At 41.3% G+C, this 26817-nt stretch overlaps 1 protein-coding gene across 2 annotated transcripts in view; it reads left to right on the top strand.

Annotated features, from left to right (window-relative positions):
• The window catches only part of OGDH (oxoglutarate dehydrogenase), a 122030-nt gene extending 95494 nt beyond the window's left edge, over positions 1-26536 (top strand). For both annotated transcript variants that reach the window (XM_077469667.1, XM_077469669.1), the window contains exons 12-23: positions 1690-1842; positions 1946-2048; positions 2552-2680; positions 2768-2918; positions 3023-3150; positions 4346-4524; positions 4679-4750; positions 5669-5794; positions 6190-6262; positions 12365-12528; positions 16601-16755; positions 22676-26536. In XM_077469667.1, coding sequence (XP_077325793.1) covers positions 1690-1842; positions 1946-2048; positions 2552-2680; positions 2768-2918; positions 3023-3150; positions 4346-4524; positions 4679-4750; positions 5669-5794; positions 6190-6262; positions 12365-12528; positions 16601-16755; positions 22676-22796 — 1554 coding nt within the window. In that variant the 3' untranslated portion in view covers positions 22797-26536. The remainder of the gene's footprint in view (positions 1-1689; positions 1843-1945; positions 2049-2551; positions 2681-2767; positions 2919-3022; positions 3151-4345; positions 4525-4678; positions 4751-5668; positions 5795-6189; positions 6263-12364; positions 12529-16600; positions 16756-22675) is intronic.
• The last annotated feature ends 281 nt before the right edge of the window (positions 26537-26817 follow it).

Genomic DNA, 26817 nt, shown 5'->3' with positions numbered 1-26817 from the left:
AAAGTTTGTAGACCCCTGCCCTAGACACTTATGAACTATGATGAGATAGGTATGTATACAGTATGGCAGTAACACTGGCCTGTTTTACAGTCTGTGCTCTTGATTTTAGCACTACAGTTGTTCTCATAAGCTCACATACCCTTGCAGAATTTATGATTTCTTGGCCATTTTTCAGAAAATATGAATGATAACACAAAAAAAATTATTTCACTCATGGTTGGTTTTGGCTGAAGCCATTTATTATCAATCAACTGTGTTTACTCTTTTTAAATCATAATGACAACAGAAACTACCCAAATTACCCTGATCAAAAGTTTACATACCCTGGAATGTTTGGCCTTGGTACAGGCACAGAAGGTGGCACACACAGGTTAAAATTGCAATTAAAGGTTAATTTCCCGGATTTGTGGCTTTTTAAATTGCAATTAGTGTCTGTGTATAAATAATCAATGAGTTTGTTAGCTCTCACATTGATGCACTTTACTAAGCTACACACTGAGCCATGAGGAGGTAGAAAAGAACAGTCAAAAGATCTGCATAACAAGGTAATCAAACTTTACAAAGGTGGAAAAGGGTATAAAAAGCCACACTGTATGTGGCACAGTGGTGTAGTGGTTAGCACTCTCATGTAGCAGTAAAAAGGGTTGCTGGTTTGAATCCCAACCACGACACTACCTGCCTGGAGTTTGCATGTTCTCCCTGTGCCTGGGTGGGTTTCCTCTGGGTAGTCCGGTTTCCTCCCACACTCCAAAGACATGCAGGTAGGTTAATTCGCTTCTGTCCAAAATTGGCCCTAGTATATGATTGTGGGCTACTTGAGAGTAGGGACTGATGCGAGTGTGCAATGTACAGGGATAGGGACAATTGTAGACTCACTCAGGTTGAACTGGATGGACTGGTGTCTTTATGCAACCTTACTAACTATGTATGTAAATGTGGGGAAATTAAGCTTTAATTGCCATTTTAACCTGTGTGTGCCACCTTCTGTGTCTGTACCAAAGCTAAAAATTCCAGGGTATGCAAACTTTTGACCAGGGTAATTTGGCTCGTTTCTGTTGTCATTATGATTTAAAAAGATTAAACAAAGTTGATTGATAATAAATGGCTTCAGCCAAACACTAACCATGAGTGAAATAAATGTTTTTGTGTTATCATTCATATTCTCTGAAAAATTGCCAAGAAATTGTCAATTCTGCCGGGGTATGTAAACTTATGAGCACAACTAGAAAAGGTGACTTTGCTCTTTGTCTTGAATTAGTGGTGTTATTATGGTGTTAATGATTGTGTGTTTTATCTTGTTAATGTGAGGTGTGCACTGTTATGCATATCATTTTGCTTTATTCTATTCTGTCCTCTGTGCTCTCTGTTCTGGGAAATGGCTGACTTTTTATTATACACTGATCATGCTTTAGCACAAAGTAAAACCGTTTTAATGTATTTTTTAAAAAGTATTTTCTGTGTTCTGGGACCCCTGGGATAGCTGCACATAAGTACTTGCTATCCAGATGTTCTGCCACTCTTTGAGCATTCCCAAGATGTTGTGCTTAACAAAACATTGGGATAGCTCTTCTACTAAATGCAACGGTTTCCTGGCGCTTGGACCTATTGACCAACAAAATAACCCGTTAGAGGTGTCAGAGCTTGCTTAAAGCACTTCTCATCCTTGCAACTTTTTTCTCCTGTGTGTAGGTCTGCTACCGCAGAAATGGACACAATGAGATGGATGAGCCTATGTTTACACAGCCACTGATGTACAAGCAGATCCGAAAACAGAAACCTGTACTACAAAAATATGCAGAGACTCTGATATCGCAAGGCGTAGTCAACCAGCTGGAGTATGAGGTATGGTCTGCTTAGAATGTAGGGTAATAGTTGACTTTGAGTAGGAGCAAATAGTTATTTCAGAGGTGTAATAGAGAGATTTAATACAACTTGTGTCTTACAGGAGGAGATTGCGAAATATGACAAGATCTGTGAAGAGGCCTTAAACCGTTCCAAAGATGAAAAGATCCTTCACATAAAGCACTGGCTGGATTCCCCATGGCCTGGTATTGACTTTGTTCATACACTCACATTCAGCCTTTGATATCTCTAGTGGTGTTAGCCCCTCCCCCCACTTACCCAACAACTCCGTTTAAATGATTTTTATTGGGGAAGCGCTCTTATTGCAATGCTGATAAATGTTGTCAATCTAAAAGATCAGCATAATGCATGACTCCTCTGTCTGGTCAGTAGTACATGAGGAGATCTCTTATCAGTAATGGCTGGAACCATTTTGTTTTGATGTACCATTAGGCCCTCATATTGCTTCAACTGCAGTGAAAGTACTGCACCCATTTCTTGGACCAGTTAACAATTATGCAGTTCTCATATATGTGAATGTTCCTAATGTTTTCCCAAATGTTTTCATTTGTTGCATGGTAATTTCACAAGGAAGACTTTGGCTAAGACTAGCAATCAAGCTGTCCTTGGTTAACCCTAGGTACACATTGATTGGTGAAACATTTTTGATAGTGGGATTGATGTTGCATTATTGTCTACCACTTTGCAGGTTTCTTTACTCTGGATGGTCAACCACGCAGCATGTCCTGCCCCTCCACTGGTCTCAGTGAGGAGGATCTCTCACACATCGGAAATGTGGCTAGCTCAGTCCCTGTAGAGGACTTTACTATTCATGGAGGTGAAGACCTTTCTTATATATCTGACTGTTTTCAGCTTTAGTCATTCATAATCACGTAAACACAAACGGTATCTCCCCGATTATTAGGTCTGAGCCGCATCTTGAAAGGTCGAGGAGAGATGGTGAAGAACCGAACTGTTGACTGGGCTCTGGCTGAGTATATGGCATTTGGGTCACTCTTGAAAGAAGGCATTCATATCCGCCTCAGTGGGCAAGATGTAGAGAGAGGCACTTTTAGGTATTGTGGCTCTGTAATTCTATTCAAAGTTTACTGGGGTTAATGTAATGGGGTTAATGTGGTAGTAGAATTTATTAAATTCTGTTCTTTCTTCATTTCTGCAGCCACCGTCATCATGTTTTACATGACCAAAATGTAGACAAGAGAACGTGTATTCCCATGAACTATCTGTGGCCTAACCAAGCCCCATATACAGTGTGCAACAGCTCGCTGTCTGAATATGGAGTGCTAGGTGAGTGTGAGAGGTTGATTTTTACAAAGAAACTGTACTAGTTCTGCTGGGTTTGCAGTTTTTATCTGTGCAAAGATACACTAAGGGCTACCTGTTAAGTCTAGGTTTAAGAGGTTAACTAATTTGTATATTTACAACTGTCTCTACTTCAGAGATGAAAACTAAACCATTAAATTTGTTGTACTTTGATATATAAAGAGAACTATTCGAAACTAAAACGAAAAAAAAAAAAAGTTTCAGACCCAAAGGGTTGTCTTTATGGTTTCATTTACATCAGGATACACTTCACCAAAACACATACAATGTTGTGCATTGGGGCACATTGTGTTGCCCTCCTGATTCAAAGTAAATTGGCTATAGCACACTTGAAGGCACAAAAATGTCAGCCCTGCTGCATTTATTGCCATGCACCACAATCTACATATTTTACTGTATTGTGGGTGCGATGCTGTGCTATACCAAATAATGGCACCACAGCACACAAACTTGTTCGTACCACATGACCATGACTAGTGTAAACACTTACCTAAGCCCTCATTCGATCCAGAAATGTGTATGTCTGCAGTTCTTCTCCCCACTCGCTTCCTGGTCTCTAAAGTTTTGCTGGGACAGCAGAAAACCATTGGCTCCTGCTAATCTGAACCCAAGCCAGTGACGAGGGAGGGGGGGTAGACACTGGCAGGGAAGCTTGGGAGCAAGCCAGCACTTGTGCCCCCATAAAAAGCATCTTCCTATGGGGGCAGTCGCCAGAGAGGAGGAGCCAGAAATGTCATTGGGGAACAACAAAAAGCAGGTTCGGGCTCGCTTTGTATAAACCAGGTTGTTTAAAAAAAAAAAAAAAGAAAGTAAAATTACAAAAAGCCTTTATAGTTTCCCTTTTTAAGTGGTGGTAACAACTGTTCATTGACAGGCTGTCAATGTGTACAATGAATGTCAGCCTAGTAGTATAAGGATTGGGCTTGAACATTAAACCTTTTTCTTGAGTGGCTGCACAGAAGTAGTTTGTTAACACGTTCTTGTGTAAGGGATCTGGAAAGCTTACACAGGAAGCAGTAATGGGATGGATCTGTACAGAACTGGTATCATGAAATTCAGTATTTGTATTTAAAGGCTGAATACCTTTTAGCAGCATGTTCTTGTATGTTGGTAAATCTAGATTTCCTCTTTGATCTCACATTTCTGGTCTTTCACTTAGGATTTGAGCTTGGCTTCGCTACAGCCAGCCCCAATGCACTGGTACTTTGGGAAGCCCAATTTGGAGACTTCCATAACACTGCTCAGTGTATCATCGATCAGTTCATCTGCCCAGGACAGGCCAAGTGGGTACGACAGAACGGAATCGTATTGCTACTACCACATGGCATGGAGGGCATGGTAAGAACAACATACTTGTCAAAGTGGTGCAAATATTGATTTTAGCATTATAGAGTTTTTTTTTTTTGTTTTTTGTTTTTTGTTTTTTCAGAGCATATGGTCTATTGATTTTACAGTGTTTATTTAGAATTTTCTTCCTTCATGTCTGTCTTAGGGTCCAGAACATTCCTCTGCTAGACCTGAACGATTCCTTCAGATGTGCAATGATGATCCAGATGTGTGGCCTGTAAGTCGTCGTTAATAACTTGGTCCAGTATCTGTTTTAAAATTTCTTGAGGAATGGGAATTGTAATATAATGGTGTGGTGGGTTTTGTGCATTGGCATATAAGCGAAAGAGTCTTACTGGGTTAAGAGAAAGAAGATAGTAAGCCACTTCCTGTGTTACTTTTGCAGGAAAAAGATGATGGGGTTATGCACACTCTCCTGCAGATAAAGAAAAGTGGGTCCTTATAAACACTTTTTGGAAGCATGAAAAGTGAACAAAGGGGGCTTTCCTGTATTACACTGTTGGGAAGTGGGATTGATGGCTTCTGCTGGAAGTGGGTAGGAATAAGAATGAGGGTCCTTTGACACGGGGCGGATCAGTGCTGATCCGCCCCATGGATATCCGCTTGCTCAGCAGGGATCGCCGGAGCGATCTCCGCTGAGCAGGAAGATGACAGGTCTGTCTCTGCACACTGCGCAGGGACGGACCTGTCACAGCACCGCTCTCCCCTATGGGAGATCGGGTGGAGACGGATTGCAGTGTCCTTAGTCATCCGATCCGATGACGGATGGAAAAATAGCTTTTTCCTCCGTCACACTTTTTCGGAGCGGGTCGGATGTCAGCGCTATGGAGCATCCGTTCAGGTCCGCCTGAAAAACTGACAGGCGGTCCTGAACGGATCGGCCGTGTGAAAGGGGCCTTATGCAGGTTGTGAGGCAGGAGAGTTTACTGTGTGATCCACACCACTGAAGATAGAAGCTTCAAAATGTGATTTCACCCAGGACAGGATGAACTGGTCTTTTCTAACTATACAAAGAGTGTTACTTAACAGACTACATTCAAACATTTTATGTAAGGTTGTACAGTGAAATTTTATTAAGCTTCTGAAATGCATATGGAATCAGTTAAATTCATAGGGTTTTCTTTTTTTTTTACAGAAAACTTCAGACGACCTTGCTGTCCGCCAGCTTTATGACTGCAACTGGATTGTTGTGAATTGCTCCACTCCTGCCAATTACTTCCACGTTCTCCGCAGACAGATCTTACTACCTTTCCGTAAACCGGTGAGCTGCTTGACACCTTTTTAGTTAAGAAATTTATAGAACTCAGAACTATACCAATATCCAAAACGTAAAGATGTTATTTCAGCTACACAGAGGGCAAAAAAAAAAAATGTTGTCACAAGACCCATCCCCTGGCCTAATGTGATTTGTATCTAAAACAGACTGTGTTGCCAGTCCATTCAAAATGAATGGCCTTCCTTTGCACAGCATGCCCTAATGCACAGAAATGTCATTTAAAACAAAGAAAAGCATAAAATGGTGTGGGTATATTTGTTCTAGCTTTTAAAGTATCTCTGTAGGGGAAAAGGTGTAGCAGTATGCTACTAAATTGTGCGATGTTGCTGTGTTTATAATAATCCTGCTTCTGATTCTTTATATATTTTTCCATCACACAGCTGATTGTCTTCACTCCAAAGTCTCTTCTTCGTCACCCTGAAGCAAGGTCAAGTTTTGATGAAATGATAGCAGGTAAAGAGGAATGGCGGCCTGTTTTTTTGTTTTTTCATTTTTGAGTCAATCGTCAAATTGTCTCAAACAGTTCACCAAGACAATTTAAATTGTGATAGCTTTCCTTACACCTCTGGATGAGATCCAGCTTTTACCCAAGAAATACAAAGGTGCCAAGTAACAACTTAGAATGGTATACATGTTAATGTAGTAGTAGTAGTAGTGATGTATTCCTCCAGCATGGGAGGAGTAATTTCATAATTGGAATTAAGCTAACAGCCTGCACATAACCTATAATAACTTGAGGGGGAATCCGATTTAGGAAGTGATGGAATAAAAAGCTGCATCTTTTAGGTTATGGAACCTTTATCTGTCAGGTATATGTCAAATTACCTTGTATTGTGCATTTAATATCTCTAAAATTATTGAGACATTGAGCATGCATGAGACTGCTAACAGGTGCTGCCAGCTTGGATGTGACATTAGCAGACGTACAGCTTACATTCAGGTTAGTATTAGTATTTCTCCATCTGTCATTTATTTAAAGCGGTTATTACCCTAAAAAAAATGGATCCTGGTCTTTTAAAGCATATATAAAAGCACAGTGCTTTTATATAATCTAAAATACCTGGCTGATCCTGCCTGGTGTTGCCCTCCCCTCTGTAAACTGACCACGTTTATCATGGCTGCTGCGCCATCCCGCTATATCTTCTCTGTCCTCCCCCCACCCCCTCCTGCCTGTCAGCTAGTGGCAGTGCACTCCTGCTGCTACAATAACTTTGTTATTTTCCTACAATCCCCTCTATTAGATAAGGTTATGTGCTCCAGTGTATGTGCCTTATGAAAAATAAACTGCTGTATACCTTATTTCAGAGCGGCGCTCACGTACGTGACTGCCCGCCACTCTCCTCCTCCCCTCCTCCTGGCTGACGTCAGCGGGGGATTCTCAGCCCCTCTTGCTGTAGCTAGAACAGGAGAGGAGAGCAGCGGGTAGTTACGTGAGAGGCGCTCTCTAATAAGAAGGTATACAGCAGCATATTTTTTATAAGGCACATACCTTATAAAAAATATAGTAGGGAAATAACAATGTGACTTTACAGCCACTTTAAGTTTTAAGACTCTGAACATTCTCCTATTTATCTCAGGATAGGGCAAAGGGGCTGATAGTAGGATCTGGCATACAGCAGAACACTGAATAGTGCCAGCAGTGACACCAATCGCTGATCTTACCTGAAGTCCTACCATTGCTAACATGTAGCTGTGTATGCTCCTGATGTTTTGCTACATACAGAACATACATAGCAGTAGAGGGATGGGGCAGTGGCTAATACAGACAGGGAGCGACCCTTCCAAGAAGTGGTCAGATTGCTACTAAAGGTGCACAGGTCCAAGTTTTTTTAATGTAAAAAATTTGTTATTTAACATTATTAATATTTGAAAGTAGCAAACAATAGAACAATGCATATCTAACCATTACTAGAATCAGAGATAGAAGTATACATCATATTAACAGCAAAATTAAATCTTTTCATATTAGAATTTTAGCAACATGCCATATAGATCAGTGCTATGTATTGATAAAATATCAGTTGTCTGCAGTAATGTCAGATAAAAGAGTCACCCTGCCGGCCTGAGCACTGCTGAGGCTTGCACTGATTGGTTAAAGACACCTGTCTATAACCACTACAATACAGGGCACTTTCACCCCCTTCCTTCCCAGCCCAATTTTCAGCTTTCATCGCTCTAGCGCTTTCAGTGACAATTGCGCGGTCATGCTACACTGTACCCAAATGAAATTGTTATCATTTTGTTCGCACAAATAGAGCTTTATTTTGGTGTTATTTATTCACGACTCCGTTTTTTTTTTTTTTTTGCGATATAAGCTCAAAAATAGCGGAAATTTGGAAAAAAAACAATATTTTCTTTTTTCTATTTGAAAAGAAATCCAAAAAAATCAAATTTTGTCATAAATTTAAGCCAAAATGTATTCTGCTACATGTTTTTGGTAAAAAAAATTCTGTTAAGTGTATAATAATTGGTTTGTGTGATCACGGACATATGTACGCAAATGATCATGTACATATGTGTGCAGGTGATCACGTACATATGTGTGCAGATAATCATTGGGACATGTGATTTTAGTGGGACATATGTGGGGGACATGTTTTTATTATTAGGGACATGTGTTTTTATTATTTGGGGCCAGGTGTGTTTTGGGGACATGTGTGGGGACTGTGTTTGTACTGTGTGGTGTGTTGTGTGTTTACACTACACTGATGATCAGTGAGTAAAAAGCTGTAAAAAGCAGCCCATACTCACTGATCATCAGCCGGCTGCAGCGTTCTGCTCTCCTCTCCTCAGCGGTGACTTCCGTGTGAGGAGAGGAGAGCCGATTGCCTAGCAACCGGCTGTTTGTTTACATCACATGACGGCCGTGATTGGACACGGCCGTCATGTGATCAGGAGGGCCAATCACAGAGCCCTCCTGCCGATCTGAGATGTGCCGTGTCCGGGTGACACGAGCACATCGGGATCGCGCCGCTGCGCGGGCGCGCGCGATCCTGCTACTCCTGCAGGACGTTCCTGAACGTCCTATCAGGAGTAGACGGCTCCCACCCGGCCGTATATATGCATTGGCCGGGTGGGAAGTGGTTAAAGTGCATTCATTCATATAAGAAAAGTGGCGCTCAGCCTTGGTGATGGATGCAGGTAAATTTGTTACATGTATTTAGAAGGCTGCTGTCTGGATTACATACAATTCACTCTTTCACTAGATAATAAAAGCACAATATATTTTCTGATAGTATCACATTATGGCTAAGCTAAGCTCCAGGCAAGCTTGCTTTTATAGGCTCTTGCAGTCTCCTGTAGCAGCACTCAGACTAGAAAGGGGGTAAGGGCAGAATGGGAAGCTGATCAGATGTTTGAGGCAGCTGTGTAAATCTCAAAGTTGCATGGACAGAAATCTTTTGACAGATATAATGGCTTTATTATATGTGTTTCATCTGTGTATTTAGCTGTTTGCGTGCAGTTTTATCTTTAATGTGACGCAGTTCCAATGACGGCCTAATCACAAGAAGCTTTTGTTCTCAGACCTTTCCCTTTTTTTTTTTCCCTTACTGACGGTGCTAGGCTGGTTATGACCTGTTAAAGCCAGAACACAACAGTACAGCTTTTACTCACTGAAGTCCTTCGTTCCCCGGAATCAAACGCTGCCTAGTTTTTACAGTCAACACTACCAACCCTAGTCAGTCAGTCTAATAAGGGAGTAGCATTAAAGAATATGGTTCCCCAACATTTAATAATCCTGATATGTATCTGTTAAAATCATTTACTTGAGTTAAGAAGTATCCTGTTCTTTTTGTATTAATTTCTTTGTGTGAAATGTCTGGTGTATCTTCCAGTCCATCTGCTTTCCTATTATTACCTGGCCATGATAAGCATGACAGTGCATCCATTGCAGCTTAGTCAGTTTATGCCTGTTCTCCAAGAAGTGTGATGACATGCCCCCCTGCACAGCCATTCACTGAGAAGATCAGTGTACTGCTATTTCTACACCCCCACCTCTCTAAGACCCCTTTTGCAACTAAGAACAAAGGTTGTGTGATCATTTATAAAAAAAATATATAAATATATACACGCTTTTGCGTTGCATTTGTATTTCAAATTGAATGGGCTGTTTTAGGTAAGTGTTTATATATACTCTAAAAAGGGTTGTAACCCTAAAACATTTTTAAAAAAAAGTTCCTGTTCCTTTAACCACTTTCAGACCGGACCATTTTGCTGGCTTAAGACCAGATCACTTTTTGCGATTCAGCACTGCGTCGTTTTAACTGACAAATGCACGGCCGTGTGACGTGGCTCCCAAACAAAATTGCCGTCCTTTTTTCCCCACAAGTAGAGGTTTCTTTTGGTGGTATTTGATCACCTCTGCGTTTTTTTTTGTTATAATAAATATCCCCCAAAAATATATAAAAAAAACATTTTTTTCCATCAGTTTAGGCCGATACGTATTCTTCTACATAAGCGATTTATTGATTGGTTTGCACAAAAATTATAGCATTTACAAAATAGGGGATAGTTTTATGGCATTTTTATTAATAATTTTTTTTTTTACTAGTAATGGCGGCGATCAGCGATTTTTATTGTGACTGTGACATTATGACGAACACATCGGACATTTTTGGGACCATTGTCATTTATACAGCAATCAATGCTATACAAATGCATTGATTCCTGTGTAAATGACACTGGCAGTAAAGGGGTTAACCAGGGGGTGGCAGTGTAGGGGTTAAGTGTTCCTAGGGGCGTGTTACTAACTGTGGGGGGCTGGGCTTTGTGTTAGTGAACACTGATCTCTGCTCCAATCACATGGAGCAGAGATCAGCGTCACTTGTTGCTAGGCAGAACAGGGAGATGCTGTTTACAATGGCATCTCCCCTTTCAGCCGCCCCGTGAGACGATCACAGGTGTCTCCTTTGTGAAGTGAAAATGCTGATCCATGATACCGTGGTCAGTTTACATGCCTCCATCATCTCGCTGTGTTATAGCCTCTCCTCTCCCCCCCCTCCCTGCCTGTCAGCTCCTAGTCTGTGAGCGATCTCCAAACCCACCCCTTTTGCCATTATTACGTGTGGCAGTAAAGTCAGTGAATAGCATTACTGCCAGCCCTTCTGTTATAACAAGGTATAATACATAGTGTCAATGTTTTTCTAAAAATGATGCCGCTAAATGCTTTAAGATCGCCACTGTGCAGTCATGTGACCTCCCACTGCTCTTCTCCCCCGATCTAAGGACTACAGTGGGAGGGGGCTGAGCAAGACAGCACAACAGTCATGTGACCTTCTAGCTGACATCAGAGTGGAATCTCGGCCCCTCCTGCTGTAGTCTTTAGATCTGGGCGAGGAGAGCAGCGGTCACGTGACCTCCCAGTGACGCTCTGAAATAAGGTATTTAGCAGCATCATTTAAAAAAAAAAACATTGACACTTTGTATTATACCTTGTCATAACAGAGGGTCTGGTAGTAGTGCTATTTACTGACTTTACAACCACTTTAATGCACATCATTTCTAATGGAAATCATCCAACATTACAGAAGATCCTTTTATTGTGTGCAGCACAGTTTATAATGTGGTCAGACAGTATCTATGAGACATCTACTTGTTTATGGCCAGCCTAAACAACATTAACCCGGTGATATCAAAGACTACTTTTGATGTGCTCTCATGACTCTAAACCTCCTAGGCAGATTTGAAAGGACCAATAATGAAGTTATTAAACAAATTACTGTATTTATGTTGAATTTTTTTAAACAACATTAATGGAAAGGATTTCACGACATTACTAGAACAGAAGCAATTTAAATTCCAAGCCTCCCTAAAATTCCATTTTAGATTTTGGTGACCACTAATAGCCTGCATCAAAAAAAATTTTAGTCTCATTCCAGCTTTGAAACTTCTTGCATGTATTTGTGTTTCCACCCTCATCCACAAAGCTAAAATTACATGACAATCTCACAGCTGGAATCCCCTGGTATTAAATATTATGTGAAATCTATCAGGGGAGAATGAATTAACTTCTTACATGAGTTACAACTGAAAATTTGGGCAGGCAATTCATGATACTTGAATCTGAGAGAGATCACATAATTCAACTGGTCAACAGCGACCTATAAGGCCCCTTTCACACTGGGGCGGGACTGGCGTCGGCGGTAAAACAGCACTGTTTTTAGCACCGCTTTACCGTAGTTTTAGCAGCGGTATTCGGCCGCTAGCTGGGTGGTTTTGGCTGAGAAAGGGTTAAAACCTTGCCGGGGGTATAACCGCAATGTCCCATTGATTTCAAGTGCACCGCTCCAGTGTGAAAGCCCTCGGGGCTTTTACATTGGAGACACAGCAGCGGCTGTTTCAGGGTGCTTTGCAGGCGCTATTTTTAGCACTGTAGTGCCTGTAAAGCGCCCCCATGTGGAAGGTTTCTTACTGAAATATCAAATTTACATGGAAACCAAGGTGAAATAGCGAAAAAAAAATTTCCACTGGAAAACTGACCTTGTTAAGAAATCCTGTCGCAATAGCCTTTAATAATGTGTTCTCTACTTTTTTTTTTTTTTTTTTTTACTGAAGGCACTCACTTTGAAAGAGTAATCCCAGATGCTGGACCTGCCTCTGAAAACCCCTCTGGGGTGAAACGTGTGCTCTTCTGCACAGGCAAAGTATATTACGATCTGACCAAAGAGCGCAGCACCAGAGGAATGGAGTCTGAAGTGGCTATTACACGTGTGGAGCAGGTGAGAGGGTTTCTGAAGTGATTATTTGGTATTACCCAATACAATTTTAGTGGAAGGACAGGTCCGATAGCCTTATGCCCTTAGGCTTTAGTTAATACCTGTACACTTTGTTGGTGTAAGATGGGGGGAAAAAGGAGGATTTAGGATTCTTGCAAAGTGAATTTTCAGCACACTGCAATGCATCACGTTACGCTGCAGCTCAAGGTAAAAGCATCAAAAGAAGATGGTTATAAAATAAAATGTACTTCAATGCTTGTTAAAGCTAAATTCTGAGAAATACCTAAAAAGTACTCTTTCAAAAAACAACCCTGTATTGTACATGGTATGGAGAGGGACTGCCCCCAAGCCAAAACAGAAGAAATCTTTAGGACACGAGGAGTAAGATAGTACAGCTTATTCTTCTAGAGTTAAAGGAGTTGTAAAGACACAGTGTTTTTTTATTTTAATGCATTCTATGCATTAAGATAGAAAACCTGTGTGTAGCAGCCTCCCCAGCACCACCCAATTACTTACTTAAGGCCCCATCTCTCTCCAGCGATGTCCACGAGTGCCTAAGCCATCTGAGACTGAGGAAAGTATAACATGTTTGTTATTTTATTTTTTAAATGAGACTTTACAATCACTTTAGCCACTTCAATACCAGGCACTTTTGCCCCTTCCTGCCCACACCAGTTTTCAGCTTTCAGCTCTGACGCATTTTGAGTGACAGTTACGCGGTCATGCTACACTGTCCCCAAACAAATTTTATCATTTTGTTTCCACAAATACAGCTTTCTTTTGGTGGTATTTGATCACTGCTGGGGTTTTTATTTTTTGCGCAACAAATAAAAAAGACAGAAAATTTAGAAGGAAAAACATTTTTTTCTTTGTAAATAAGTACGTTTTCTCCTTCACTGATGGACACTGAGGAGGCTGCACTGACGGTCACTGGTATGCAGCACTGATGGGTGGCACTGGCATGCAGCACTGATGAGCAATCATATGCTGCACTGATGGGCACTCAAAGACTGCACTGATTGGTACTTATGGGTGACATTGATAGGTGACACATATGGACACTGATGGGTGGCAATGCTGGGCATTACCGATGAGGAGACATCTGGCAGGCATTTGTAGTTGGCACTGACTGGCACCATTTCTGGGCACTGATTGCCATCTTTTAGGGTGGCCTATCCCCCATCCCTGGTGGCCATGGGGGCATGCCTGGTCATCTATGTGTTCTGGCCATCCCTGGTGGTCCAGTGTAGAAATCCGCAGGGGGGCTGCGCTGATAAAAAATCAGCGAGGCCCCTGTCAGGAGAGCCACCGATCGGCTCTCCTCTATTCGCGTCTGTCAGACACAAGTGAGGAAAAGCAAATAAACGCCTCTTCCTGCTTACACTGTGATCAGCCATGATTGGACATGGCTGATCACGTGGTAAAGAGCCTCTGTCAGAGGCTCTTTACCGAGATTGGTGTAGCGTTGTGTCAGACTGACACGTCGCACCACTGATCACTGTGCGCCGGCAGTTATCCTTAAAGACGTCATATGACGTCCAGTCAGGATAACTGAACCATGGAAGCAGTTAATAAGCATTTAAACTCTTGCAGTGCAGGGGTTCGCAAGATTATTTGTAATCCCTGGACTTTAACTTTAAAAATGCATTGTGGCTTGAGTTTAAAAAAAAAAACACATGCCAGTGCCTTCACGTTATGTGTGCGCCAAAGCAGGTGCTAGTTTCTTAATGAACTCTCATTTCTGTTGGTGGGTTTTGTGTTTTTCTCCTCAATTCAGAACTCCAGGATATAAAAAGCATTTGTATAAGATATTAAAAATGTTCACCTATATGGCGTGCTTAAAGCCATCAAACTTAGAACCACAAAAAATGTAGTTCCTAGAGAGTTTGAATAAAATAACTGAAACACTTGAATGTCCTAAAATCAAATCTTTAATTCTGATGAGAAATAGTTATGGCAACGAGGGAAGATTTCCATTGAGATAAATAGGGTAATACTTATGGATAAAACGTCACTTTATTGATGTTGAACAGCTTGTTTAATTATGATCTCTATATGGTTTGTTGTTAATGGATCCACACATACAGTAATCGCATTCTAAATCTGAAGTCTAACGTTTTTGTCTTCCCATAAAGCCTTGAGGGACATTCACACGGGTGCAGAAGCCCGTACAGCATGCAAGAGCCGTTTACTTATTAATCCGGAGCACTGTGGTTGCTGCATGCGATCAGCTAGCGTTAGTTAATAGAGACAAAGCAGCTATAGGGACTCGCTCCAAGTTTGACAGAGATACAGGGATTAGTACACTGCCCCGAACATAAACCGTGGGCGTTTGGGGCATTGAACCCATCCCTGTATGTCAAACTTTTATGTACAGGTGAGTCCCTACAGCCACTGCATCTCCATTGACAAAAACAAGCTGCCTGCACACAGCTCCATGCTGCTTGGATATATAAACCAGTGGCACTTGCATGCTTTACAGTGGATATAAAAAGTCTACACACCCCTGTTAAAATGTCAGGTTTCTGTGATGTAAAAAAAATGAGACCAAGATAAATAATTTCAGAAATGTTTCCACTTTTTTAATGTCACCTATAAACTGTACAATTCATTTGAACAACCAACTGAAATCTTTTAGGTGGAGGGAAGTAAAAATAAAATAATATGGTTGCATAGTGTGCACACCACACTAATACTTTTGTTCAAGCAGCTTTATATTTTCTTGAGTCTATCAGCATGGCACATCTTGACTTGGTAACATTTGCCCACTCTTCTTTGCAAAAACACTCCAAATCTGTCAGGTTGGGAGGGCATCTCCTGTGCACAGCCCTCTTCAGATCACCACACAGATTTTCAATGGGATTCAGGGCTAGGCTCTTGCTGGGTCAATTCCAAAACTTTATAAAGAAAAAGAAACCCCCTAAGTAGGTGGGATTTCAAATGACCACCAACACCAAACAGCAATTGACAACATATACATACTTTATTGATAGTTACAACGGAAATACAGAATAACGCCAAAAGGACACATGAATTGACAATGTCTCAATGGCGTGTTTACAAATAAACAAATGCATAGATCAGTATGACAAACCAATGAATGAATAATAAAAATACTCTTCATATATCACCCACACCATACCAGCTTGCTACATTTTTGGTCAGTTAAAAAAAAAAAAACACAAAAAATACTGCACCTCCCAGTTGAAATGCATCAATAACTCAGCAAGTTTCCATCTTTAACACACCCATGTTCCATTTTTTATGCGACTTTTGAGTCACATGATCTGTAAAACACACCATAAGCATGGTTAAATCATTGCAAATTCACGGCAAAATTGTGTGCGTTTTTGGTGCCATTATCAGCACCTTTATCTCTTATAGACTGAATGCCGATAACACAATTTTCTGTCAAAATGTTTTGGTGTATATCTATTATTTACCACTTGCAAGTAGTAAGCGCAAAGCTGTTGCTGCATGGTTTCACTAGTCTGACTTACTGCTATACTGCGAATAGCCTTTGTTGTGAACATATCTGAATTTCAGCAGATCAAATTACTCACAGGGAGTATTGGGCAGGGTATACATTAGTAACATTTCAAATGAAAATTTGTACAAAAACTGTTAGGAATATTTGTATGACATTTCCCAGAACATTTGAATGTCGTCCAAGATTTTGTTTACTTTTACCATTCGATTTTGGAATGAATGGTTTTTACCAAATGAAAACCGCATAGAATGTTAGGAAATTTTGTAAATTTGAGAAAAATTTCCTATTCTGCTCCTTCTGATTTTCTCATCAAACTAAATTCCTTTAGTGTATACATATCCAGCTTTAGCGTTGGTTCACAGTTGCTTTACTTTCGTGACATGTTGGCTTTTTCAGTCTGCAGAAACAATCAACAAGTGGAAAGGCACCATCCATATTTTAGATGTGTATAAACATATATAACAGATATATAAACCATCAGTATATAAACTTCTGAATCTATAAAATCCGACAACAAAATAACTCTTTTAACTATTTTGCCTTGAAGTGCCATGTATAACTTTCTGACAATTTTCATGTCTTTAGCTGTCTCCATTCCCTTTCGACCTACTGGAGAAGGAAGTGAACAAGTATCCTAATGCAGAGATTGCCTGGTGTCAAGAGGAACACAAGAATCAGGGTTATTATGACTATGTAAAGCCAAGATTACGTACCACAATACACCGAACTAAACCTGTCTGGTGAGTGCAAAGATTTCCTCTGCTTACAGGACTGTTGTTCCGTTCCTCGCCAATTTTTAAACTGAGCATGTTGTAATGTAAAAACGACATAATCACTAAGTGTTGTCTTAAGTGCCCCTGTGGCACAAACCTTGTGCACTAAGTACACACATTTTAAGCCTTATAGCTTTGAAAGCCTTGTTTGCATCCCACTATAGGTAAATACAGTCTACATATTGCATTGAGAGACGGAGGTAGTTTGCATATTTAGGGAGATCTAAGGGGGAAGCTTTGAAATTAGGGGAAGCTCTGCTGATTTTATCATCCAATCACGTGCAAGCAAAAATGCTGCTTTTTCTTTTCCTTGCATGTCCCCCTCAGATCTACAGCAACTGCACTTCAAAGTGTACTTGTATTGCAAAGTGCATTTGCCTTTAGTAAATAACCCCCACTGTACCTGTCACTCATGTACAAAAAATATATTTTGTGTGTTTGGTCAGCGTTTTAAAGGAAACGGTCTATGACACAAGGAAGCAGCTGTATCACTAAGGCCTCATGCACACGAGACGCTGTTAAACACGTGTTCAGAGGCAGTTGGACACTTTTTTCAACTGCCCCTGAACTCATTCAATGTTATCCTATGTGTCCATGCACACAGTCTCGTTTTTATGCAGTTGCATTTAACCTCATTTTTCCAGAAGCAAAAAAAATGGGTTCCGACGGAAAAAATTACACGTTTCAGACGCAAAATGGGGCTAAACGCGGCATTCGCATTTATTTGCGTTTATAAGCGTTTTAAAAGGAACCCAATTTTTTGGACCTGAAAACTCCGAAATATGATCAGAGAATGACATTTTGCAACCCGATTTTGGGGGCCCATATCTTGGGGCCACTTATTGCCAGGAACCCCAAATTCGGTATGCAGATACTGTGGAACTAGCACTACTACATATCCAAATTTGAGGTTCCTATCACCAAGTGACCCCAAGATAGGGGGCCCCAAAGTCAGGTCGCAAAATGTCATGCACTTTTCTGCATCAGAAAATGACATTTTGTAACCTGATTTTGGGGGCCCATATCTTGGGGCCACTTATTGCCAGGAACCCCAAATTCGGTATGCAGACACTGTGGAACTAGCAATACTACATATCCAAATTTGAGGTTCCTATCACCAAGTGACCCCAAGATAGGGGGCCCCAAAGTCAGGTCGCAAAATGTCATGCACTTTTCTGCATCAGAAAATGACATTTTGTAACCTGATTTTGGGGGCCCATATCTTGGGGCCACTTATTGCCAGGAACCCCAAATTCGGTATGCAGACACTGTGGAACTAGCAATACTACATATCCAAATTTGAGGTTCCTATCACCAAGTGACCCCAAGATAGGGGGCCCCAAATTCAGGTCTCAAAATGCCATGCACTTTTCTGCATCAGAGATACATGGCCTCAAAGTCAACTGTGACCATCTGCGGCAATGTAATTTGGTCATTGGGGTTGGGTGTTATGGTAAGTGGTTATCCATTAGGGTTAGGGTTATTGTTTAGGATTAAGGGTTGGATTAGGGTTAGGGTTGATTAGGGTTAGGGTTGATTAGGGTTAGGGTTGTTTAGGGTTAGGGTTGTTTAGGGTTAGGGTTAGTTTAAGGGATAGGGTTAGTGTAAAGGATAGGGTTAGCTGTTAGGGTTAGTGGTTAGGGTTAGGATGAATGGTTAGGGTTAGGATTCTGGATATTTTAATAAGGCTTTAAAAAATATTATACTACCATATACAGCAGCAAAGAATTAAAATATATTAATCAGTACATATTTCACAATAAAAATATATTAAAAAATTGGCAAAATAAATTTAAAACAATTATAAAAAATCTAATTAACATAGATTTGCTTTTAAATAAAACAATTTGAAACTAGAATAAATGAATTAAAAAAAATATTAAGATAAAAAAAAAATATTTTAATATTGTTTTATATTAGAAATAATGAAAACATTTTAAAAATTGCCACAAGAAAATTTTAGATATTTAAAAAAATTGGACAATTTGCTATAAATAGACATTATTTTTTTTTTTAAATAAAGGACAGAGAAAAAAATTCATCTGTACATCTATAGATAAATATATTTTACAAATATATACACATACCTGATCGTTACCAATAGACGTTCCTCTGGTGACACACTGTTTCTCATATTGGTGTCCACGAATGTCAGACCAGGTCATACTTTTTCTAAGAGCAGATCAAATGTGACAATGGACATCTGGCTAAAATTAAAAAGACTTGTCGGGGTAGGTACGCAGCTGCACATACATGTTTGTGAAATATCCAACGGACATTCGCTGTCCCATCAACAGATGGGTCCAATATCGACGAGCTCTAACACTGGACCTCTCACGAAATTTGCGACGTCGTTGCTGTCTCATCAAGAGCAACATCAGGAGCATTTCCTGACATATATTCAATATGAGATCCATTTCAAAATATATACCACAGAAAGAGAGGCAAATGCAAGTGCACAACTGCTCTCTATGCTGCTGCTGCTCACTCTGATCAAAATAGCAGAAATAGTTAAAAAAACATGCTTTGAGAGCTTGGGGAGGGTCTACATGATGTTATCTTTCTAAACGCGGCAAAACGCGCGTTTCAGCTTTTTTTGAGCAGAGTTTTCACCTGCGTCTCGTGTGCATGAGGCCTAACTTTGTCATGGAAGAAAAAAAATATACTTGTGATTTGGAGTTGCTGTTGGCACTAAAGCAGAAGTTAGTGATGCCACTATAAAAGAAAACATTGCCTTATGCCATAGAGTGATGTCACTGTTCTAATGGCACAGTCATATTAGTAATCCTAAGTAACAAACTAAAATTTTAGCACAGCACAGAAAATAGCTCAACTGCAAAGTGACTAATACCATTGCTTTACCACTAGTTTATTGTGAATTGATGGGCTGTACATAAAACACACAAATTGTCTGTCTCCATATGGTTTTATTAAACCTAGTTTATTTAAGGGCAGAGCAGCACACCACATGGCTGTTCTAGAAGGGCTCGGTTCACACTACTGTGACCTGACAGTTATACAACTTACGGTGCGACTTTGTCAGGCCACAGGGAATGCCTGGGTAATCTTTCTTTAATGTTGTCGAAATCAATAGAGATGAGGATCCAACTTGGAGGCAAATTCCATTAAAGTCTATGGGCATGAGTTGGATAGACGTCGCCTTGAAGTAGTATAGGAACCTTTTCTAAACTCGGAGCGATTCCAGCAGTGCTAATTAAGGCAGCTCTTATTGACTAACATGGGATTTCACCGGTCATGCCACGGGGGGTCTCACAAGTCAAATCCCAAGTCTCAGAAGAACCGAGCCCAAGTGCCTAATGACAGTCATCAAACGTATAAAAAGAAGAGTGCCAAAGTAGTAATTTATTATTTGAAGTGTCTGTTTAAAATCCAACGCACTGTAATGCCGCGTACACACGATCAGATTGTCCGGCGTACTTAGTCCGCCGAAACGCATTTCAGCGGACAATTCGATCGTGTGTGGGCTTCATCAGACTTTTCCAGCGTGAAGTCCGGCGGACTAAGAAAGTATTTTTGCACTCCAATCTTCCCGTCGGACTTGGGTTTCAGCGGCCAATACGTTCGTCAGTATGCTAGTACGGCGGACTAAGAATGACGCATGCTCAGAAGCAAGTACGAAAAAGGAAGCTATTGGATACTGGCTTTTTCTAGTCCCGTCGTACGTGCTGTACGTCATCGCGCAAGCGAACATCGGACTTTCTGTGTGTCTGTGTGTGGCCAAGTCCGTTCAGTAGAAAGTCCGCCGCATTGTATGTCGGACTAAGTACGCCAGACAATTCGATCGTGTGTACGCGGCATAAGTGTTCTAGAGCTAGGACTTTGCTGAAATTTCAGTTTGGCCAACTGGATGCAAACAGGTGACTGTGCCCTACAAAGGCTATTCCAAGCCGCTATTGACTGCAGTGTCTGTTGGAGGCTTGCATTGCCACCCCTAGTATCACTGCATAATCTCAGCATTTTCAAATCTTTTATTGCACAAAAGTGGAAATGGCTTGCCTACCAACTTATCTGCTCTCAGCAGGGTGAAAGATAATACCGTATATACTCGAGTATAGGCCGACCCGAATATAAGCCGAGGCCCCCAATTTACCCCCAAAAAAACTGGCAAACTTATTGACTCGTGTATAAGCCGAGGGTGAGACATGCCTGTCCATCCCTGTGTGTGTGTCCGTCCCTGTGTGTCCGTCCATCCCTGTGTGTGTGTCCATCCCTGTGTGTGTGTCCGTCCCTGTGTGTCCGTCCATCCCTGTGTGTCCGTCCATCCCTGTGTGTCCGTCCATCCCTGTGTGTCCGTCCATCCCTGTGTGTGTGTGTGTCCATCCATCCATCCATCCCTGTGTGTGTGTGTGTCCATCCATCCATCCATCCCTGTGTGTGTGTGTCCATCCATCCATCCATCCCTGTGTGTGTGTGTCTCCATCCATCCATCCATCCCTGTGTGTGTGTGTCTCCATCCATCCATCCCTGTGTGTGTGTGTCTCCATCCATCCATCCATCCCTGTGTGTGTGTGTCTCCATCCATCCATCCCTGTGTGTGTGTGTGTGTGTGTGTGTGTGTGTGTGTGTGTGTGTGTCCAGCCTACCTGTGTCCCGAGCCTCCGTCCCGTGCCTTACCTCCTTGCCTCCGTCCCGTGTCGTGCCTTGCCTCCGTCCCGTCCCGTGCCTTGCCAGGATCGCCGCTCTTCGTCGGCGCCTCGGCGGCCATACTACAATTCGAAAGCCGCGCCTCCGCCTCCGCCTGTGATAGGCGGAACACTGAATTTCCCAGCAGCCTGTGTTCCGCCTATCACGGACATCGTCTCATCCTCGTCCGTAGTACGAGGATGAGACGATGAGCGTGATAGGCGGAACACAGGCTGCTGGGAAATTCAGTGTTCCGCCTATCACAGGCGGAGGCGGAGGCGCGGCTTTCAAATTGTAGTATGTCCGCCGTCTGTCTGCTCGATACGCTGATCGAGCAGTCAGATGGCGATGACTCGAGTATAAGCCGAGGGGGGCACTTTCAGCCTCAAAAAAGAGGCTGAAAATCTCGGCTTATACTCGAGTATATACGGTAATAGTTAAGATGCTGAGAATATGTGGCTGGTCAGTGTCACTGTATACAAATGTCACAGCATATCCGTGCAACGAACAGTTGTTTTGGAACATTGGCACTTTCATTTAGGATGATCATATTAATGCACCAGCCAATATATTTCTTGTTTTGTGAAATTATTTAAAAAATGTGTATCATGTTTTTATATTTTGCGGTACTTCTTGATATATTTTTAATATAGGTTGGGCCTTTAAAATCCCATAGGTGGGGCTTTCTCTTTTTTGTTGTTTATTCCAATACCATGGGATGATGGCCTATACCTTATTTCCTGACTATATTCCTTGCTCTCAGTCCATGTCCTGATAAAGAGGGAATTGGAACCGCCAAAATGCTTCAGGTCTAAACATATGCTACAAAAAAAAAAAACGGAACAATTAGTAGGACCATTTTAGTTGGATGTTGCCCTCTTGGTTTTTTTTTTTCTTTTCTTTTCTTTTCGATATGTAACCTGCGGATCCCAAACTCCTGAAAAAGTAGCCTACCTCCTACTTTAGCCCACATACCCATTTCAAATATTTTGATCCAGCCAGGGAATTCCAGCACTCCACAGATTGACTTATCATGGAATAGTGATGTCGCTGGTTGAAAGCATGAATTAGCTGCCTCTATGCTAAGGTGATATTAGAAGACTTAGTCATATAATAGACTTCGTAGTGGTTCTGCACTTGAATTCAGATGCTGCATTTTCCCCCAAAATGAGAACCTACACTGTGTATGGGTCATTAGTGTGCATCTTTTGATAACCCTCTTGGTTTTTTTCTCCTGCTCCAGGTACGCTGGACGAGAACCTGCAGCTGCTCCCGCCACTGGCAACAAGAAAACCCACACCACAGAACTGAAGAGATTCCTGGACACTGCATTCAATCTGGATGCTTTCAAGGGCCTCCACTGAAGTGGCAGCTGCTTGTTCCCTCCTTCTGCACTCCCCACCTTCTTTCATCCACACTCGCAGGGGACATCCCTCTCTACTCCGTGGTTTTGCTTTATGAGGCCGGAAAAGGTGTTACTGCAGAACTCACATAAGGCAGCTTATTGCTGCTGTAACCTCGCCAACCATTAAACATTTTATGTTAATGGGGCTAAACATTAGCAGTTTTGTTCTTAGTTCATACAAATCAGAGAACAGTAGATAATACATACATATCTCTGTGCTGGGGTCTCCAGGTTTTTATTTTAAGATGTGAGACTCATGAAACCGTGTGATTGTTATCCATATGTTTTCATTAGTGGCTGGGCCTGACATGCTCCAGGGAAGCTTGCCAGAATGTGCTGTAGAAAGGGTCTTTGTAAACAGAAGCTTTTGGCTATGGCTGTTGGTTGTCAGGTTATGTCCTTTTTAAATGTAAATTTTATACATGTAAAGAGTTGTTTTTTTTTTGTTTTTTAACTCTTGGTTAATAATCAGGCAGCAATATGAAACCACAATAGCTGGGGTCAGATACAATCTTTACATTAATTTAGAACTTCCAGGCTTACAAAGTAAAGAAAATTAGCTAGCCAAAATATGTGCACATTACCTCTGGTAATACAGTGAGATAAAGTAGAACTAAAGGCCAAGCTTTTTTTTAATTCAATTTTTGATAGAGTAAGAGAGGGATCGAACCCCTTTTAGGTGTTTTTTTGTCATCTTTGACGGGGAGATTTCACTTCCTTCCCTATAGCCAAAATAGGAAGTAAGAGAAAATACCTCCAACCTGAGGGAATCCCTAGTTGTCACTAGAGCTAGTGATTGGAAAATTTCCCCACCATTCCTGTTCTGTGACAGCCCAAAATTTGGGATTTTCTTTCACTTTTACTTTTGATTATAATACACATCAAATAGAGTAAATCTCCTTAAGAAACACAGGCAGCACTAAAAACCTGGCAGGAGTTCTAATCCTTCACTCTCTCAAAACTAGAACAAAAAAGGTTTTACCTTTAGCTATACCATAGGCTGAAAGTCCATGTCAGGAGGCAGATATGCTTGACATGGGAATTTAAGGGCTCATACATGTGAATATCTCCTCATTGAGACAGGTTTGTTTAATCACTGCTATGCCTTTTGCTTTCAGTCCTATTGTGTAAAAAGCCTCCACTATACAGACATGGCACAGCTGTCATTACTCATGGACACTCCGTTAGATACACCTAAAATAGAACATGTAGTATTCTGGGTGTATTTGAGGTGAGCTTTACCTGTTACATACTTTCTAAGGTTGAAATAGTACTGAAATATAGGCATCTTGGTGTGCCTACAAACACCTGTGTTGAGTTGGCCATACACTGAAATTCAGCCTGATCAGCAGGGACCAGCCTAATTTTTGATCACTGTGTGGTCATCCCTGCTTTAAAGGGTAAATTCACTCTTGAGAACATGTTACATATTCCACCCATTTTTAGGGTGGAACTTGTAACATGTTCCCACTCCTGCATTTTCTCAATAATCTGCTGCATTTAGTGACCGCAAGCGGGGGGGATCTTCTCTGTCACTAGTTAAAAAAAAAAACAACGGGTGTGCAGGGCTATGTCTGTCTGGCAGCATCATTCATTCACAGAGTTCTGTGAATGGGAAACTACAAGTACCGACAGACTTTGCAGCTGTTGGCTTGTAGTTAGTTCATTGTCTCTTCCTGTCAGTGTAACTGCCTGCTCCTACGAGGTACGAGCAGGCAGATACACTGACACGTTTGCAGGAGTCCTGCATGGCACCCACGATCTGCTGTTTGTGGGTGCAATGCTTTCCAGGCTTCTAGTAAAAAAATAAAAAAATGCACTTTTTTTTACCTGCAAAAAGGAGAACTTATCCTTCACAGGCACAAGCTGGGAAAAATGTTGGCCGCATCCTCTGATCAGTGTTTCCTGACAGCGGCATGTCCCAATGTACCAGATTCATCCATTTACCTAGTGTTTGTGGATTAAGGAACCCCTTGGGGGGGGGGGGGGGGGTCCAGTGGCTGAACAAATAAAAAAAATACCTTTCTATGGCCAGCTGTAGCCCTCAGATAAGCCCTCATGTTCTTGCAGAGGACCTTTTAATCCTAGGCCTTGTTTTTACATTGGCCTTGACTCCTAAAGCTGAGGTTAGGACCTTCTCCCCTGTCATTTAATTTTCCAGAGCCTCTACTGCTTACTAAAGTTCTACCAGGGGAATCCCTCCCGCTGGGCTATTGCCAGGAGGACACACAATGATTATTGCTAGTAGCTATAGCCGCTATCAATAATCGCATGTTAGAAATCTGACATGCTGATTGTACCCTATGTAGAACCACCTCCTTGGGTACCCTCAGCCTGCCCATAAATGGATCAAATCTCAGTTGATCCCTGCTGAACCAGCCGAGATTTGAACCATCTATGGCCAGCTTTACACAGGTAGTTGCAAGCACCATGAGGCGCCTGCATTTCAGCAGTGTTGTTGCTTTAGAAACGTTTTAGTCCAGGTCAGGTTCACTTTGAAGCTCAGCCTAGCACCAGTGTGTATTTGACACTTCATCCACCACAGGCATTGTCTCGGCAGTGACTGTCATTGCATGCTATATTGGAGCCATCAAAAAGCCCCAGACTTTGTAGGATAAGACTTGTGTGTATGAGCCCTAAGCCAGAAAAATGCAACATGGAAACAGAGGTAAGCAACAATTACACGTCACTGTTACCGGACCAGTCTCTATTCAGACATTTTACAGTTAAATTTATATATCAATCTAAATCTTTTAAAGGACGTTCCTCCTATTTATGAAGGTTTTAAATGGCAGGCTTATAAAGAGACACCAATGCACCTAGAGCGTGCAGTGATCTTACACAATTACCGTAAAGTGAATCAGTCTTAGATAGAAATGTGAGTACCGGCATTGGTTGCTGTTTCGTATTAGTATTAGAAGCATCTCTAGTTCCTAGCTTGTCATGTTTACACACTGCTGTCACAATTGTGTCATGAGTGAGTCACAGATCTAGAACAAATATTCATAGCGGGATTAACCATTTCAGGGGCTGGCAGCTTTACAGTTACTGGTGAAGCCATCAGGATGACAGCCAAGGAACCGGCAGCTCCTAAAAGAATTTGGCAACAGCCATACCCCGTTAATCATGACAGGTGCACTTTGAGAAATGGCATAGACCACCTATTTTCTGAAAATGCTGTCAAGCCGGCCCCACACAATTTTTTTCAGGTGTACCAAAGTTTTAACAATTAGTAATTTTTGTAAATTTTATCATGGACTTTTTTTTGGGGAGGGGGAGGATTTTATTTCACAAGATGCCACTTTTGATCACAGAAAAAGCCCTTAGTAAACAGATACATTACTGACATGCTGGTTAGGTGAAAGCTGCTGTTATTCTATTTATAATCTGAGAATTAAGCTGAGCACACAGAGAAAGGATCCTGGGTAATCCACATTTGCCACTAATAACCATTAAAGACCCTTTACCCAGCATCCTTTGCAGTGTAATTTTAGTTACCCATTATCTAGGAGATTTTCTTTGGTTAGAATATTAAATCTTACAACCCTTATAATTGCATGTGCCAAAATTAGACTCACGCAGGAGGGGAGAGGGCTGCATGTGAGTGTGAAACCAAATGGGTGAAACCGTACAATGACAAGGCCACTAACACAAAACAATATTTATTTTGTTAAAATAAATAAAATTATATATACATAATGAAGTGCAATGGGATATGTTTAATTTAGCTTATTGATTAGCTGTTACAGAAGGAGATCACAGGAATTGTCTCTTAATTGGTGTAGTCTTATTTTACACAACAGATATCACTTACCAGTCAACGATGTAGAATACAGACATTTGGAATTTCTTTTTTACATACCTAACTTAGCCTTTAAAATAAGTTCCCAGCATATGGGTTGAGAATTGCCAGCAGCCTGCAGTGGAGTCCTCTGTTTACAACAAAGCCTTTATCAATGTGTTTAACTCCATAGATTTTT

Source organism: Lithobates pipiens, unplaced genomic scaffold (assembly GCF_037356315.1).
Source record: "Lithobates pipiens isolate NorthernLeopardFrog02 unplaced genomic scaffold, aLitPip1_a1.2 Scaffold_8, whole genome shotgun sequence".
NCBI lineage: Eukaryota > Metazoa > Chordata > Amphibia > Anura > Ranidae > Lithobates > Lithobates pipiens.
This window is presented reverse-complemented; position numbering and strand designations above follow the sequence as displayed.